This window comes from Echiichthys vipera (assembly GCF_963691815.1).
Source record: "Echiichthys vipera genome assembly, chromosome: 10".
In the NCBI taxonomy this organism is placed as follows: domain Eukaryota; kingdom Metazoa; phylum Chordata; class Actinopteri; order Perciformes; family Trachinidae; genus Echiichthys; species Echiichthys vipera.
In genome coordinates this window covers 26,024,227-26,040,414 of record NC_139835.1, presented here as the reverse complement: position 1 = coordinate 26,040,414, position 16,188 = coordinate 26,024,227, and the positions used below count along the sequence as shown (strand labels likewise).

The 16,188-nt window shown below is 41.5% G+C and overlaps 1 protein-coding gene across 1 annotated transcript in view; it reads left to right on the top strand.

The window, feature by feature from the left end:
• Positions 1-16,188, top strand: part of adcy5 (adenylate cyclase 5) — a gene marked incomplete at its 5' end in the record, with an annotated part of 85,717 nt that overhangs the window by 68,864 nt on the left and 665 nt on the right. The window contains 10 exons of the mRNA XM_083921323.1: positions 2,329-2,473; positions 4,867-4,964; positions 8,545-8,632; positions 9,919-10,035; positions 10,165-10,323; positions 11,298-11,482; positions 11,913-12,045; positions 13,371-13,634; positions 14,082-14,286; positions 14,415-14,539. Coding sequence (XP_083777449.1) covers positions 2,329-2,473; positions 4,867-4,964; positions 8,545-8,632; positions 9,919-10,035; positions 10,165-10,323; positions 11,298-11,482; positions 11,913-12,045; positions 13,371-13,634; positions 14,082-14,286; positions 14,415-14,539 — 1,519 coding nt within the window. The remainder of the gene's footprint in view (positions 1-2,328; positions 2,474-4,866; positions 4,965-8,544; positions 8,633-9,918; positions 10,036-10,164; positions 10,324-11,297; positions 11,483-11,912; positions 12,046-13,370; positions 13,635-14,081; positions 14,287-14,414; positions 14,540-16,188) is intronic.

Below are 16,188 nucleotides of genomic sequence, written 5' to 3'. Positions count from 1 at the left end.
TAAATATTACACACATACGTAAAATACATTACTGAACACCATGGAAAAGAAGGCGTATGCTTTTATTTCATAAAAGTGTCCTCAACCATCATATTGGAAACATACACAGAAATGGGAACAAGCACGCGCCATTGGCACACGCTCAATCTAGTTTGTGAGTGATTGCGCAATCTGGAGTGAGGCACGGCTGTCCGTGCCTCACCTCTCGTCTCCGAAGAGACTGTTATTTAAGCAGGAAATACAGAATTTACATTAATACATTAATACATTAAGAACCACACCAAAATCATAGTCCAGAGGATAAATATTAATACTTGTGTTATTGTATCATTTCGTTTCTTTTTCCTGATGACGGGGGGGGGGGGGGGGGGGCACAGCCTCACCTGCCTCCCCTGACTGCACGTCACTGACTACGGTATACTAAAGACTTTTATTTATTTAAATGTTGCCAGTTCCAGTCTGGGCAGTTACATCTCTCCTTTTCTCATTTCCTGTCTGTTGAAAAAAGTTTTTAACATTTTCCATTTTTCTACATGTAACAGCAGCTGCAGCATCCAAGACAAATATCCCCCCCCCCCCGAAAAGTGCACCTAAACTAAATCAACAGGACAAAACTTTTGAAGATCCTTGTCTATTATGGTTTTTCCACAAAAAAGGTTAAATTACCTTGTTAAGAATTCTTAAATGTACCTCTGCTCCAGACCCCATGAATATGTGAATATTATTAAAGCAAATTTTAATAGATAATGTTATAATAACAATATGAAAACAATGTCAAACAGGTTGTTGTGATGAACCTACAGAGAATGATAGTCTGAATCTGCAGCTCTTCTCGACTTGCATACTGTTTAGTTTCAGCTCACTGTTAGGCTGTCTGCAACCTTAGTCTTCGGTTTCTCACTAATTGCTCTCACGTTGTCGTTTTGGGCTGCATCAGGCTGCTGTTTTCAGCAAAAAAGACCCAAAAGCACACTGTACTCTACCTGTGCAGCACCAAACAGCAGACAAATACAGTTAGAGTCTAGCTGGTGGACATAGAGCATCATTTACCAGCTAAGGGACCTCAAAAGAGAGTGAATAATAGACTTGCATTCACTATAGTAGTTTCCCAGAAATAGAATTTCAAATCAGGGCTCCCACAAGTCCCGGAAAAAAACAATTCAACAACTTTGTCCAGCTATGAAAACACATGGGAAATGAAAGAAAAAGTAGAATTTACTGGAAACACTTGTGCTTGAGCTCTCCTGGAAACATTTTTCTATTTACCTTTGGATGAGAATAAACTACTAGGCTATCAGAGCTTCCCAAATAGGTAATATTGTGATATGAAAGGTTGAAAAAGTATGTTCAGGAACATATTAACATTGAAATGGTAGTTTGTGGATGATAGTATTTTGAATAGGCTGTAATGTTGTGGAAACGAGTCACGTCACATAGTGGCACATGTTACATGCACATATTTTTCACATGTAAATATTCGTCACTGCTGGCTGGTAACTGTGGTAGTTTTTTTATTATAACATTATGATCACTTTGCTGCTGCTGGATGTGTAAACAAGCAACCCTTTGCTACCGTAACAAGTTCACCATGTCAGCTTTAAAGGTGACGGTGTGTCAATGTTGTGTTCACAGCTTCCACTGCGTAAAAAAAACTGTTATTGTTGGTTTAATTTCTAAAGTTTGAAGATGTCTCCTGCTGCACTTCACTGAAGTCTCGGAGGCTTCAAGTTTCCCCATTACACACTGACTATGATTGGATGAGTGCAGAGAAGCTGTCAAGTGTGCGCATACATTATTCGGCACAATTAAGGTCAAACATCCAAGTGAAGTGGCGCGTGGCAGTGCACATGACTCATCCGGTGTTAATCAAGTTCTCATTACATCAAGTTCGTCGCATTTATTCATCTTTCTCAGTGTCCCCATCAAGAACATAACTTTTTTGAGGCAATAAAAACAGCAATAGCCTCGCACACTAGCGTCACCGCTGTAATCACAGTAGCATGACATTTCCATCAGCTGATTAGTGCTTGTCCAGGAAGACGGAGCTTTTCAATCAATGTAAGTGACACGTTGCAGATTTTGTGATTAGTCCTAAACGAACCGACTCATCAGAGCCTTTTGGGGAATCAGGAGAGCGATGGTGTTTTTTAAATCAATTGCTTCTTTTCTCTTTGAATATGATGAGCTAAATGTTACTGCAAAAAAGGGTATTAGCTGCTCGGTTGCAGGTTTTTATGAGTAGACACTGAAGAGAAAAATAAAATGTGACGCCTGAGATGTAAATGTCACCTGGTCTCCTCTTGTGTCATTCAGGCATTTCATTTTCAGAAACACACAAGAAAACCTAAACCCCGAGGACGAGGTGGACGAGTTCCTGGGCCGCGCCATCGACGCACGCAGCATCGACCGCCTGCGCTCGGAACACGTCAAGAAGTTCCTGCTCACCTTCAGAGAGCCTGACCTGGAGAAAAAGGTGGGAAGACACACACACACACACGTATACACATGAACACACACTACCAATATAGCATCAAATAATTGGCCGTGACAAGCAATCTTCCCTGTGCAAAAAGCTTTTTCTCCCGCTGTCCCTTGGGGAAGTCAGTCAAAGCCGAGTATAAAAGAGAAAAGGGAGGAAGTGGGGTTTAACTGCTACCAAAGGGAAGAGGAAGTGAACTGCCTCAGACAGTGAAGGACGGGCTGAGAAGAAAGGTTAGAGCTCGGGTCGGTGCGAAAGAGTTTTGGGAAAACAGGAAGTTCAGTTTACAAGTTTCAATCACTTTCTTCCTGTCAGGGTTAAAAGCGTTAGGAAGTGAAGACTGAGAGCAGGGCTTTTTGTGATCCTCCAGCACGCCGGTGATGAGATCCTCTCAGTCCTCAGTACCTGGACTCGTATGCAGCCTCATCTTCCTATAGATCCTCAGTTTGATCCCAGACAGGGCAACAACAGCTCCAGCAGCACCCAGAGACTATATGTAATATGTAGACAATATGTAGGTTTTTTTTCAGTGGAGTTTATCCTCCGCTGTCTCTCGATCTTTTAATTTATCTGATCTGAAACGAAATAATTGGATACATGGTTGTTATCGGACAGTATACTACAGGGCTCCTACACTTTTTTCCAGTCAAAGTCAAATTCAAGCACTTTTCAAGCATTTGAAGGCGCACTCTCAAGCTCTTCCAGCACCGTACAACTGTGGTGAATAACCTACTTATATACAGAACATACAGTTTATACAGTATACAGATTATTGCACTTCTTCATCACATTGAATTAGCTGTGATTGTGCTGTAAACAACCCAAATCATGTTTTGTGACAGCTTTCTACAGCAGAGCGACTAATTCAGGTAAACAGTTTCATGTTTGAAAATGTATCACCTGTTCCTAAGTAGACTTGGCATCTTTATGTAACCTTAATTTCAAGCAGTTTGAAAGCACTTTATTCAAAATCTAAGCCCTTTTCAAACATTGAAACCCCCCCATGTAAAGTGTTTTTAAGCATTTCCAGCACCCCTAAGATCCCTGAGTAATACAGTATATCAGTATATACTGTATATGGATCACTGTCTTAGAGACCAATGTCAAGTCTTTCCTCATCACAAAACACATTTCAGCTGATACATTTTATTGTCATTTTTTAACCCAAAATCAGCCTCGATGTCCCCAGTTATCATTCAACTTTAACGCTCAAGTCCTTGAGTTCAAGTCAAGTCTGAAGTTTTCAGGAGCAAATGGTCTTTCAGTTCTAAATGCCGACCATTAAAGGACAGCATTTGAGCATTTTCCTTTCAAAGCTGTGTGAACTGTGTTTTTACATTACTGAGACCAAGACTTTAAATGCACATTCACAATAATCAATTATTCAAGCTCTTGTCTTATTTAGTTTTTATTGTTGTGGGATTTCACCAGCTCCAAACTTAAGACTTTAAAGTCTTTGCTTTTTTAGTCTAGACAGATTTAAAAGGGGTCAAACTGAGTATCAGGGCGAGAATAGAGAGGAAACATACTTGTTATTTCAGATTGTTAGCAAATATACGAAACAGATACAGACGCCATTATCATTTTAAGACTTGTGGAAAATAAGACTTTAAAAGAAAAAAAAGAAAGGAAAAAACAAAAAGAAACAACACAAAAAGGAAAACCCAACCCACCCACGGCTTAACACAACATCTCAACATCTCCACAATCTAAGATACAGTAAGTAAATGGTTCCCCAATGCAATAAGTGCCAATCTAATGTGTCCTATGATTCATATGTACTGGTGCGATATTTTCCATCTCAAACGATTATTTCTTTATACTTCAGAGACACTAGACAATCTCGCATCGGCTCATAGACGACTTATCAACTACGTCAGTAAAGAAAGGCTTGTTGGTGTTGGTGGAAGAGTGAAGACATACCTAAAGTTAAAATGTGGTTTGATGATCTTGTCAATACTCTTGAGGGGCAGAGGCTTAGATACCTCAAGAGTAGAGCATTTGTAATGATGAGGTGGACATATTTGATGCCATCTGGTAATCTTTCATTGAATATGTGGAGAAAAATAGGATATAATATATACTGTGACTTCTTGTACTGCATTTTTTAAATAATATGGCTTTATACTTAAATATATACAAGGAAAAAGTCAAGTCTCGGCAGTCAAGTGCTACGTCCTCATTTTTGTGAATGATATCTGAATTAAGTGCAAAGTGTGTGAACAATACAGTGTGGCTACATGTATTGAAGATGAAGTTGTGTGAAGATGATTTGTGTGATTTTGAACATGATGTTGACGGCTAATCTGTTTTGCTTTTAGAGGGACAGAAACGAAGACACATGTTAAAATACTGTTTCATCCTCCTCCTCTTGTTCCCTCCTGTAGTACTCCAAACAGGTGGACTCCAGGTTCGGGGCGTACGTGGCCTGCGCCTCCCTCGTCTTTCTCTTCATCTGCTTCATCCAGATCGTCATTGTGCTGCCGTGAGTACACGCTTTGAAATACTTCACAGTAGACTTCTTTATCCCCCCTCACTGAAACATGTCCGCATTATTGACTTTAACTTCTATGATTGAAAATGGTGACGGTAATTGGGCTCCCCACAGACACTCGTGTCATTACTGTTATTTTACCAACTGCCGGCCTAACAGAGACGGATGCTGAAATCATCCATGCGTCCCTAACACCAGCATCCACCATGAGAAGTCGTAACAAGCCCCGATTAGATATTAAATGATAAACGGGAGAGTGTGTGTTTTCGTGTGGCTGATTGGTAAAATGAACATTATATATCACACAGAAAATATTTGAAATTACAGCGACAATTCATTTACACAGAAAGCGAGCATAGCGGGAGATAAATAGGCTGAAAGACTGTAGACAATACAGCTAGAATGAATTCATTTCAGGTTTTAAAATGACTCTATACTAAAAAAACAACTCTATTACTAAAACACAAGTCTTCATACTTTGGAAAATACAAAAGGCCCATTGTTGCTCAGAAATAGTGTTTGTTTAAGTGTTATATTGTTCAACCAGGAACACATGACTAACTACAGTAGAAGGGCGCTCGGAGATTAAAGAAGAAGAAGAAGAAGAATTACTTTTATTTATCCCGCAAGGGAAATTCAATTTTTTTACTCTGTTATTATACAGGTTAAACACACAGGCCTGAAATACACACATGCACAAACAGGACCTATATACATGCAATTAATGGAGAGCGAGGGGGCTGCCAATGGCTTAGCGCCCCGAGCAGTTGGGGGTTCGGTGCCTTGCGCAACACCTAGGCAGTGCCCAGGAGATGAATTGGCACCTCTCCAGCCACCAGTCCACGCTCCACTCATGGTCCACACAGGGACTCAAACCGGCGACCCTCCGGTTTGACTGAGCTACTGCCGCCCCCCTCGTCGAGACCAACAGTCCAGTCTTCTATGATGTGCAAATCTGCGAGTGCAACTATTATATATGTCTAAATGATGTCAAAATATGGATGTGCTTAGCTGAAGCCTCATCATCTCGTCTTCCTCATATTTCACATACTTAACGTACACTTATGAAAACCAGAAAACACTTTATTATCATGTACATATGTACAAATATCAAATGTGTCAACCGAATATGACATCATGCACACAGCAACTTGTTGTCACGAGAACATGTATCAGGAAGAGACTTTTTAAAAGGAGTTGGGGAAATTGTTGGGTCTCTGTAAATCATAGATAAATTATAGAGTGTGGTCTAGACCTACTCTATATGGAAAGTGTCCTGAGATCATTTTTGTTATGGTTTGACAAATACATTTAAATTCCTTCTTGGGAAAGGCTTTGTTTAGCATATATTTGTGTTTTGACACTTGGATAATTGGCCCGTTTGTGCTTTTTTAGTTTTTCTGGGACCATAGAAGAAGGGACGTGAGTACTAATACTACAACTTATATCGTTTTTGGTTGAAATATTCCCTTAATAATGTATTTTAGCAAATCTATTAAGCATGAATCAACGTTTATCAAGTAATAAAAAAGTTCTTTAGTTCCATAATTAGTCATATCCTTTATAAACTTTTTTTGATTGTATAGTGCTATGGTTTATGTTAGCCTGATACCCCATCGGTAAGAGAGCTGAGCCGGAAGGCAAAGCTCTCGATCTACCATTCAGTCTTCGTTCCTACCCTCACCTATGGTCATGAAAGCTGGGTCATGACCAAAAGAACGAGGTCGCGAGTACAAGCGTTAGAAATGGGTTTTCTCAGGAGGGGGGCTGGAGTCTCCCTTAGAGAGAGGGTGAGAAGTTCAGCATCCGTGAGGAACTCGGAGTAGAGCCGCTGCTCCTTTGCGTTGAAAGGAGCCAGTTGAGGTGGTTCGGGCATCTAGTAAGGATGAACCCTGGGCGCCTCCCTAGGGAGGTGTTCCAGGCACGTCCAGCTGGGAGGAGACCTCGGGGAAGACCCAGGACTAGGTGGAGAGATTATACCTCCACACTGGCCTGGGAACGCGTTTGGGGTCCCCTGCTAGAGCTGCTGCCCCTGCGACCCGACCCCACGGAAAGGCGGTTGAAGATGAGATGAGATGATATGAGAAATGAATGACATCCTTAACCAGGCTGCCCTCATGTATGTGGTTGTACATATAACTACGAAAAGTAGTGCACAGTAGTTTTTGTGTATTCCATGAATTCAAATCAGGTGACAAAGTATAAAACCGCTAATCTCTGTTTAGGGAGGCAGGACAGGGTGCTGGTTGTGCTCCATAAACACAGGACTCTAACCTTTTATTTGTGACAGTGTACCAAGCCAAGCATCAACCTTATTTCTTATCCTAACCATGACATCTTGATGCCTGACCTTAACTGACACCCTTTGTTTCTTAAACCTAACAGTCGCGGTCCACTTCCTATGGCAAGATGTAGGTAACTTTTGGATATAATAAGAACCTGTTATGGAGAATACGTTGCCTTAACACGTCAGCTGTGGTCAGTCTGCCCAAATATTCAGTGTAGGCCTTTTATCTCTGTAGCTTCACAAATCCTGCACATTGCTTTAGTCCTTACTGTATCTATTGCAACTACAATCATAAAAGTGAAAAAAAAAACTGAATAGATTAGGTATGAAAGAGAATACCAAATCAAAATAGTGTAATTGCAGCTGAGCAGAAGCCAGATTCAAAGAGCTCTCGCAGATTTTGTCTCCAGGCGAAACCTCCTCTCTCTTTTTTTTAATCTCTCCTGCACTCAAATTCCCCCCCTGCCCATCCCTCAGTATCGATCTTCTTTAGCCTGTCTCTTTATTAACCTTTCTCCTTGATCCTTTCATCTCACCACGCCCCTCTTTTCTCTTATTCCTGTCTTTACCTCTCCTTCCCCGTCTCCTCACCACCGCCTCGCTCTCGTGGTTTAATCTGTTCCTCCTTAATCATTTTCAATGTCTTCGCACTTTCTCTCCTCTGTGTTACTGTGTTCTCCCTCTGCTATTATCATTTCCTGTCATGTCCACACAAACACACACACACACACACACACACACACACACACACACACACACACACACACAGTACCTGCTTCTATATTATTTGCAATGACACAAGGTCAAAGACAATAAAGAGAAGCAGATGCTGCCTGCTGCCCACAGTATTACCTCCAAAACCACGACGCAGACGGTGTTTTAGAGAAACAAACAGTGAACCATACAATGCAGCCAGAAATACACATATGAATGAAGGTTCCAGGTTCGCATCCCGGCCTGGGCCTTTCTGTGTGGAGTTTGCATGTTCTCCCCGTGTCTGCGTGGGTTTTCTCCGGGTTCTCCGGTTTCCTCCCACAATCCAAAGACGTGCAGGTGTTAGGTTAATTGATGACTCTAAAAATTGCCCTTAGGTGTGAATGGTTGTCTGTCTCTGTTCGTCTCTATGTGCCCTGTGATAGACTGGCGTCCTGTCCAGGTTGTACCCTGCCTCACGCCCGATGTCAGCTGGGATCGGCTCCAACCCCCCCGCGACCCTGACCCCGGGATAAGCGGTTGAAGATGAATGAATGAATATAACGATGTACTTTACTGTGTGTTCTGCAGCTCCAGTCTGATGATCGGCTTCTTCATCACCTGTCTCATTATCCTGACGGCTGTCATGTTCGTCTCAACTGTGTACTGCTGTTTCGGGGTGAGTGTTCTCTGTTATAATGAACTTGACGACTTGTGCGGATCTTTTTTTTTTTAGGATACATTTGTAGGATATCTTTCTCAGATCTTAGATGGAGATGAACAAATATGATAATGGAACAAAGCACGGCTGGTTCTTGTTTCTTCATATGGAACTTCATCAGATATCACAGAGACAAATCTGTTCAATCTGTTATCAGGCAGTGGTCTGATGCCGCACTTGCTATTGAGTCGAGATAATGTCGTGATGTAGAAATGTAAACATAATCTGCTCTTGACCTCATAGCGAGTTCTTTCAGATAAGAGTTTTTTTTAACTAATCTCTTCTTTGCAAAGTACAGATGTTTCCACCGTCACATAACCCTTTGTCCTGAAAGGCTTTTTATATCTGAGTCCGTTGGTACTGATATGATCTGTCCGCTGCGGGCCTGTGTTGAGATTATGCTAGAGTTATTCTAGGAATGCATTATATATATATCAGTACCAATACATTATTGTCTGATAATGGGAATTAATAGCCATGTATTATTCTGATAATTAAATAATATAAAGTGTGGTGAACGATATGTGGATAGATGAAAAATGATATATGCATAATGTATTATTTAGAGCTAACAATTAAATTAAAAACGTATCTGAGGCATTTGGGAACGTTACGTGATGTCAGATCGCGTGAGAGTTTGTTGCTGAGACAGAAGCAGGTCTCAAACGATGTTACTTGCTCCTGATGCTGTTTTAGTGTCAGAATATTCTGGAGGTATGCGGCTTGTGAAAGCTGCGTCCAGTATTTACTTTGGTGACTATGGGGCAAAGGGAGAGGTCATAATATTCTGTGTTCACGTCGACTTCTCCCATCGGAATCAATGCACTCAGGACCTCTGTGTGAGTCTGAGATTACCATTCACAAGCTCAGTAAGAAACACCATTTTTTTTCACATATTTCTTAAAGATGTTGGACTCATCAACATAAGTTTGCAGCCAGTGAGTAACAGAAACTGAACACTTTAAGACAACAGGAAGGGCAATGATGCCAAATAGCAGATCTCGTCTGCCAAACCTCAGGAGGCTTTTAATCCATCCGTTTCCTGCTCTCACCGCCCGCTGACAGGTCATCATGAACAGAGAGAAGTGAAGCTGCTGTTGATGTTTTTTCACTGATGATTCATGGCTGTGCTTTGACACGTCTACTGAATGAACAGAAAGGATTTTTGAAGACAGTCTTTGACCAGCATCTCACCATAACCTTCTCTCACTACCTGGCTGTGTCTGTTGTTCCCACTCTCCCAGCTCTTCCCAGTGCCTCTGCAGACTCTTTCTAAGAGGATAGTCCAGTCCAGACTGAACAGCACCCTAGTGGGCGTCTTCACCATCATCATCGTCTTTCTTTCCGCTTTCATCAATATTGTAAGTTCAGCAGTATTCTCAGAGTAATACTTTTGTCATTTTCAAAGCACTGAGTCTTTTGAAATCTCAAACACAACTCCTGTTTCATTCTCCACTGACATGTCCCTACCTGCATTTGACCTCGCTCAGTTCACCTGCAGCAGCCTCGACCTGCGGCGCTGCATCGGTGCGGAGCTCAACATCAGTCTGGCAATTGTGAATGCCTGCCACGCCCACAACCTCAACTACAGTCTGGACACACAGCACAGTCCCTGTGCAGACAACACCCTCATCTGCAGCTTACCCGAGGTACAGGCGGGCCATGTTCTCTGTGTGTGGGTTGCAATGTTGAACATCAGTTAGAGTGAGGAGGCAAATGAGGCAACTCGGATGAGCAAAACATTTGTCTCAAGCAGTAAAGCTAATTCATTTTAAGCATTTCTGTATGAAAAACACCATAATAGGTTTGTGATTAATTGTGTGGATGATATATCTGTTACAATTGCTAACTTTGGGCAGCCTCATTAACCAAAAGTGCTGCCACAATGATTAATGTGATGTTAAACATATGAAAAAAACATATGTAAGTTAGAAAACAAAACAAGAATAGACAGTAAACATAGGCAGCGAACCCTCAATAAACAACTTAATGAAGTATTTCATGTCTGAAAAGGAGGAAGAAGTGATTATGCACTTGTCAAGTCCTACCTCTTTGTTTTTATATATTATCCTAAACGTAATGTTAAACATGAATATTTCAAGCGTCTCCCTACACACCTTGGTTAAAACATTAAACATATATTACATTATGTATGCTTTCTGCTTGCATGTCATAATGCCCAAATATGCGGCAGTTAAGAAATCTTATTCATGTGTAAAATGAGGCCAGACAGTGTAGCTGTAAAGTAACACATCAATTACCTTATTGCTTTTAGAACAATACATCATAAACAAAACTGTTCAATCCGTCACAGTGAAGCACTTATAAGCGTATATTTTAAGATGCAAATGCTTCAGACAAGGGATGTCATTTTGAATAGCAGCAGGACAAATGGATGCTAAGTGAGGGCAACTGCAGGGATAAATGTTAACATTTTGCGTGCACAGAACTGTTTAAATGAACAGTCAAGTGGTCAAACTTGTGGGTTTATCGAGGGTTTTATAATGCCTCTGGATGTAACTCATTCAGTCAGAACTGTGTTCCAGAATATAAAGTTTGAGTGCCAAACATAAAAGCAAACGCGCCTCTCTCATTGTCCCCTCTCTCCATCCCTCTCCCTCAGTACTTCTCGTCCTGTGTGCTGCTGAGTCTGCTGGCCTGCTCCGTCTTCCTGCAGATCAGCAGCATCGGTAAACTCTTCCTCATGCTCTTCATCGAGATGCTCTACCTCCTCATCATGGAGGTGCCCAAAGTCAGCCTGTTCGACAACCAGGACCTGCTGGTGACGGCCGACGCCATCAACATTGTGTAAGTCTCTGCTGCGTGTGTTTGTGTTGTTTCGCCTGAAGTGCTTAAATCTTGGTGTGCTAATCACTGATTGGCTCTTCTCTGCCCCCCCCCCCCCCCCCCCTCCTTACAGCGACCACGTGAACGGAACAAGGTGAGACTGATGGCAACTTCCATTACCACAGAGACCCAAAGCATCACCTCTGTCATCTGATTAAGCTAACAGCATCATTATCAGTGTGCTGGCACAAATGTAACTATAACGACCCGCTGGCAACAGATGCTAACACTAATGAGCCAAGATTTAGAGGGCAGCCTGTTTTTGGTGCCACAGTATTCAAGTACATCTTTACAACCTTACACTGTAACTTTATGTGACACTCGTATTATTTAAGGAGTTCAATATTTACCTTCAAAACGCCCTGATGTGTGTTTTTGTGCCGATCTACAGCTGTGTGTTTGACAACAAGGTTCCTCTGAAGATCATGACCCCGGTCGTCATCACCGTCTTCGTTCTCGCCCTCTACCTTCACGCCCAGCAGGTCGAGTCCACGGCCAGGCTCGACTTCCTCTGGAAGCTGCAGGTCAGTGTGTGTACACGTGTGTGAATGTGTATTACTCCATTTTGGGGACCAAAAGCATTTTTGGGTTCCGACATGATTTAGGGTTCAGATAAGGGTCTACATGCACACTTCCATGTATGCGCTTGCTTGCATTGTACATTTCGACTGGGTAGTGTTGTCTCAAATAGCGCACGGCCGTAACGCACTTACCTGAAATGATGATGATCGCAACATTTGACCGCATTACATTACCACCACCTATTGTCGCTTGCCAAAATATCTGCCACCTTGTTTTCTCACTTCAATTTTATTAAATATTAATGTGCTTTTACTGTTTCCTGCTTTGGTAAGTGTGCCCTGTTTCATGCAAGGGTACTCACTATACATAAGTAAAGTGTAGTTAGTTTAAAAATACAAGTTTCCTTTGGGGAACACAATGTGGACATCAAGAAAGCCGATGGTTTTTGGCACCTCATCCTGGTTAGGCTTTTGCATAATGTGTTTTCATCTTCTTCGTTCAGGTTAACAAATAGATGCCGAGAGAAACTAACAAGAGATGTCAGGGATGAGGGTTATCACTTTTGAATGACGGCAGAGAAGTGGATTATGATGCAGGAGTGGTCTGGGAAATTTCAGTTTTTTTGTTGTGACTCTGGGCCTTCACTGAAATCTGTCTAACTGTCATGATTCCTAACGGGCGAATGAGAAGCAAACTAAAAACATATTGGCGCCACCTTTTAGGCCTACAGGGGGAGAGTGTTGGATACTCAAATGATTTTAAGTATTAATTTAACGATTTGGAAAACCTTTTCAATGCTAATGCTCCTGGGTTTTCTTTTTATTAACTCCATGGAGGTACCCAAGCAGGCTGTGCTGCCTGTGGTTGGTAATCCAGTGAAGGGTATAAACAAGTTATTTATCTGAAAAACTTTATTTTCCAGCTCACTGCTGTCACTGATGGCTAGTAGTCTCAGCCTAACAAGTGGTGATGTAAATGTAAAACTTGGCCAGAGGGTGGTGTTAGACTAACCATAAATAGAGATCACGTTGTCAGTCGTAGTAATTGCAGCACTTTCATTGACAGTACATGCCATTCTCATATCCTTTGGGAACTATCAGTGTCTCAATACATCTCAAACATTATTTCACTGGATAATTGACCTGGTGGTGGTGGTGCTACATGAAAAGTCAGGGGACCACCTATGGCATTAGAGTTCATCCTCTGGGGACCAAGAATATCTGTGTAAAAGTTCACTGCAATCTCAATCTCTCAGTTGCAGTTGGGATATTTCACATTCATTTCATATTTCTCTCCCCTGTCTAATGTCTGTGTTGACCCCCTACAGGCCACAGAGGAGAAGGAGGAGATGGAGGAGCTGCAGGCCTACAACCGCCGCCTGCTCCACAACATCCTGCCCAAAGACGTGGCCGCCCACTTCCTGCAGCGCGAGCGCCGTAACGACGAGCTCTACTACCAGTCGTGCGAGTGCGTAGCAGTGATGTTCGCATCCATCAGCAACTTCTCAGAGTTCTACGTGGAGCTGGAGGCCAACAACGAGGGAGTGGAGTGTCTGCGGCTGCTCAACGAGATCATCGCTGACTTTGATGAGGTGAGATGTGAGCGAATCCAGCTGGAAGCTGCATCTGCGAGTGTGAGGATTAAAAGCTGTGGCTTCAACTGTGGGATCCAACGGTGTCATTGGTGCTTTATGAGACTGTTGAGTCCCAGTAAAATGATGAGTTAGTTGGGTTCTGTCTGATTTTACACATTTAATGCTTGGGAAAAGAGAAACTTTGAGATAGATGCATTATTCCCACCCACATTATATTTAAAGTTAAAGTGTCTCAATCTTTTCAAAAATGAGTCAAAATTAATATAAAAAAATATTGATTAAATGCAGGTTTCAGAGCTAATCCACCACGACTATTTAAATGTTTTGTACATTGCTCTTTGCTACCGATAAATACAGAAGAAAAAAACATCAACAGGAGCTTGAAGAGACTTCGAGCCAGAAGAATAAGGTTAACTTGTCATTAAACGTATAACTTCTACTTAGATCATCAGTGAGGACCAGTTCCGTCAGCTGGAGAAGATCAAGACCATCGGCTCCACCTACATGGCGGCCTCCGGCCTCAACGACTCCACATACGACAAGGCCGGGCGCTCGCACATCCGCGCCCTGGCTGACTACGCCATGAGGCTGATGGACCAGATGAAATACATCAACGAACACTCCTTTAACAACTTCAAGATGAAAATAGGTGAGCTGCAGATTAAAAAGGAAGGGTGCTGCTGTACAGGGAGTGTGTTAATATCACGGGGAAGCAGGTTTGGTAGTAATTAAGTTCTTTGCTTCGTCTTTTATTTGTTCATTTGTTTGCTTTCTTAGGTCTCAACATTGGCCCCGTGGTTGCCGGGGTGATCGGGGCCAGGAAACCTCAGTACGACATCTGGGGGAACACAGTGAATGTGGCGAGTCGCATGGACAGCACAGGTGTACCGGAGAGGATCCAGGTGAAGCGAAGCGCCAAAATCTTCTCTTAACATGTCATTTTTCATTTTCAGTGAAGGGCTATATAATAAAATACAATTCTGCTTTTCTCAAATAGCAAATCTGATAATTTTAGAATAATCTTTAGATAGTTAAAGTACTTTTTAAATTGTTGTAAGTTACAAACGGTGTTCTTTTGAAGACATAACAGCAGGATTTTAGTTTATCCATCCTACTATTTAAATGTATACTGATCCATTAGTGCCAGATCCAACAGTTTTGAACAGTTGCGTATCCGCATCAACTTGGTAACAACAAACAAGTTCACAGCTGTCACTCAAAGTCAGCCTTTATTTAGAAATAGAAGTTTGCATTCTCTCAGTATTCATTTGTTTTATTCTTTCTCGTCTGAAACCATTTAAAAATCAATTGGAGCAATCTCAGTCCTAGTGACAGAATAATCACTTAGTTTAGGGGGGAGATATGAATGTTAATGGATAATTAAAGCAACATTTGCAGAGCTCGGGACTTCTGTTAGGTTCGTCCCCATCGTGGAGTTTGCTCCAAGCCATTTTGGTCAAAAAATTAGAAATGCATAAGCTCCCTTCAGATGTGACTGACGGCTGGGTTTAGAGGAAAAAAAAAAAATCTGTTCAAGTTAATGAAAATGTTAATTAAAGATGGCCATATTGGTTTTTGCTTTATCAGATGTGAAAGCCTAATAACTCAAAGCTACTTTAACACCGGTGGAACCCTTTAATTTCATCTCGCCTTTAATTTCATCTTGCCCGCCGTCTTCATGGCACCTTCGGAACAACAGTGATGGAAGACAATATTCATTATCCACATGAGAAAATTGGTCAAAAGAGCTGAAAGGGGTTTTTATAAAATATGTTATTGGTTGTTCCCAATGTGGGATGATAAATGAAGCTTATATTAAAAATAGAAGATTATTATTTTTAAATTGCACCAAGTTTTGTAGCTTTAAATGCACCAAGTCTCCAAAAAAGAGTATAAATACAGTTGTAGTGAAAAAAGACATTTGCTTCTGCTTTGTCTGTGGAAAACCTTCATATTTGAAAGGAATATTATAATTGATTACCACAAAAGAATATTTGTTTTTTACTGCTTTCTTTTTTCTCCTGTATTTGGGTTTCTGGCAGTTTTACATTTTGATGAGTTTAGAAAACGATGGATCCGACTTTTACATGTAGCTGAATTTATGGTGGGGGAAAAAAGTACACTTTGCATTTAATGTAGAGACAAAACAGTCAGCGTGATTTAGTGATTTGCAAATATGTTTGAATTTAAATCTGGTTTTAATGTGACTGAAAAAAGATTTTCCCAGGTATCATTTTTTCCAAAAGCTTCTCAGGAACCATGTTTCAAGTATCCTTATGACCCGCTACTGATGGAAATGACATTTAAATGTAGCTAAAGCAATGGTTTCATGTAAGCAAATCGCCAAATAAGTGCTTTCTGGGTGTCATCGGGTGCTAAAAAAAGTCAAAATAATGAATAAATACATAAGAAAATGTTCAATACGAATCAAAAACAAGCCTGTCCACTCACTGCCCCTTCCTCCCTTGGGGCAGCAGTAGCTCAGCACATAGGTGACTTGGCTGGGAATCGGAGGGTCACTGGCAGCCCCCTCGCTCTAACATCTTGGGGG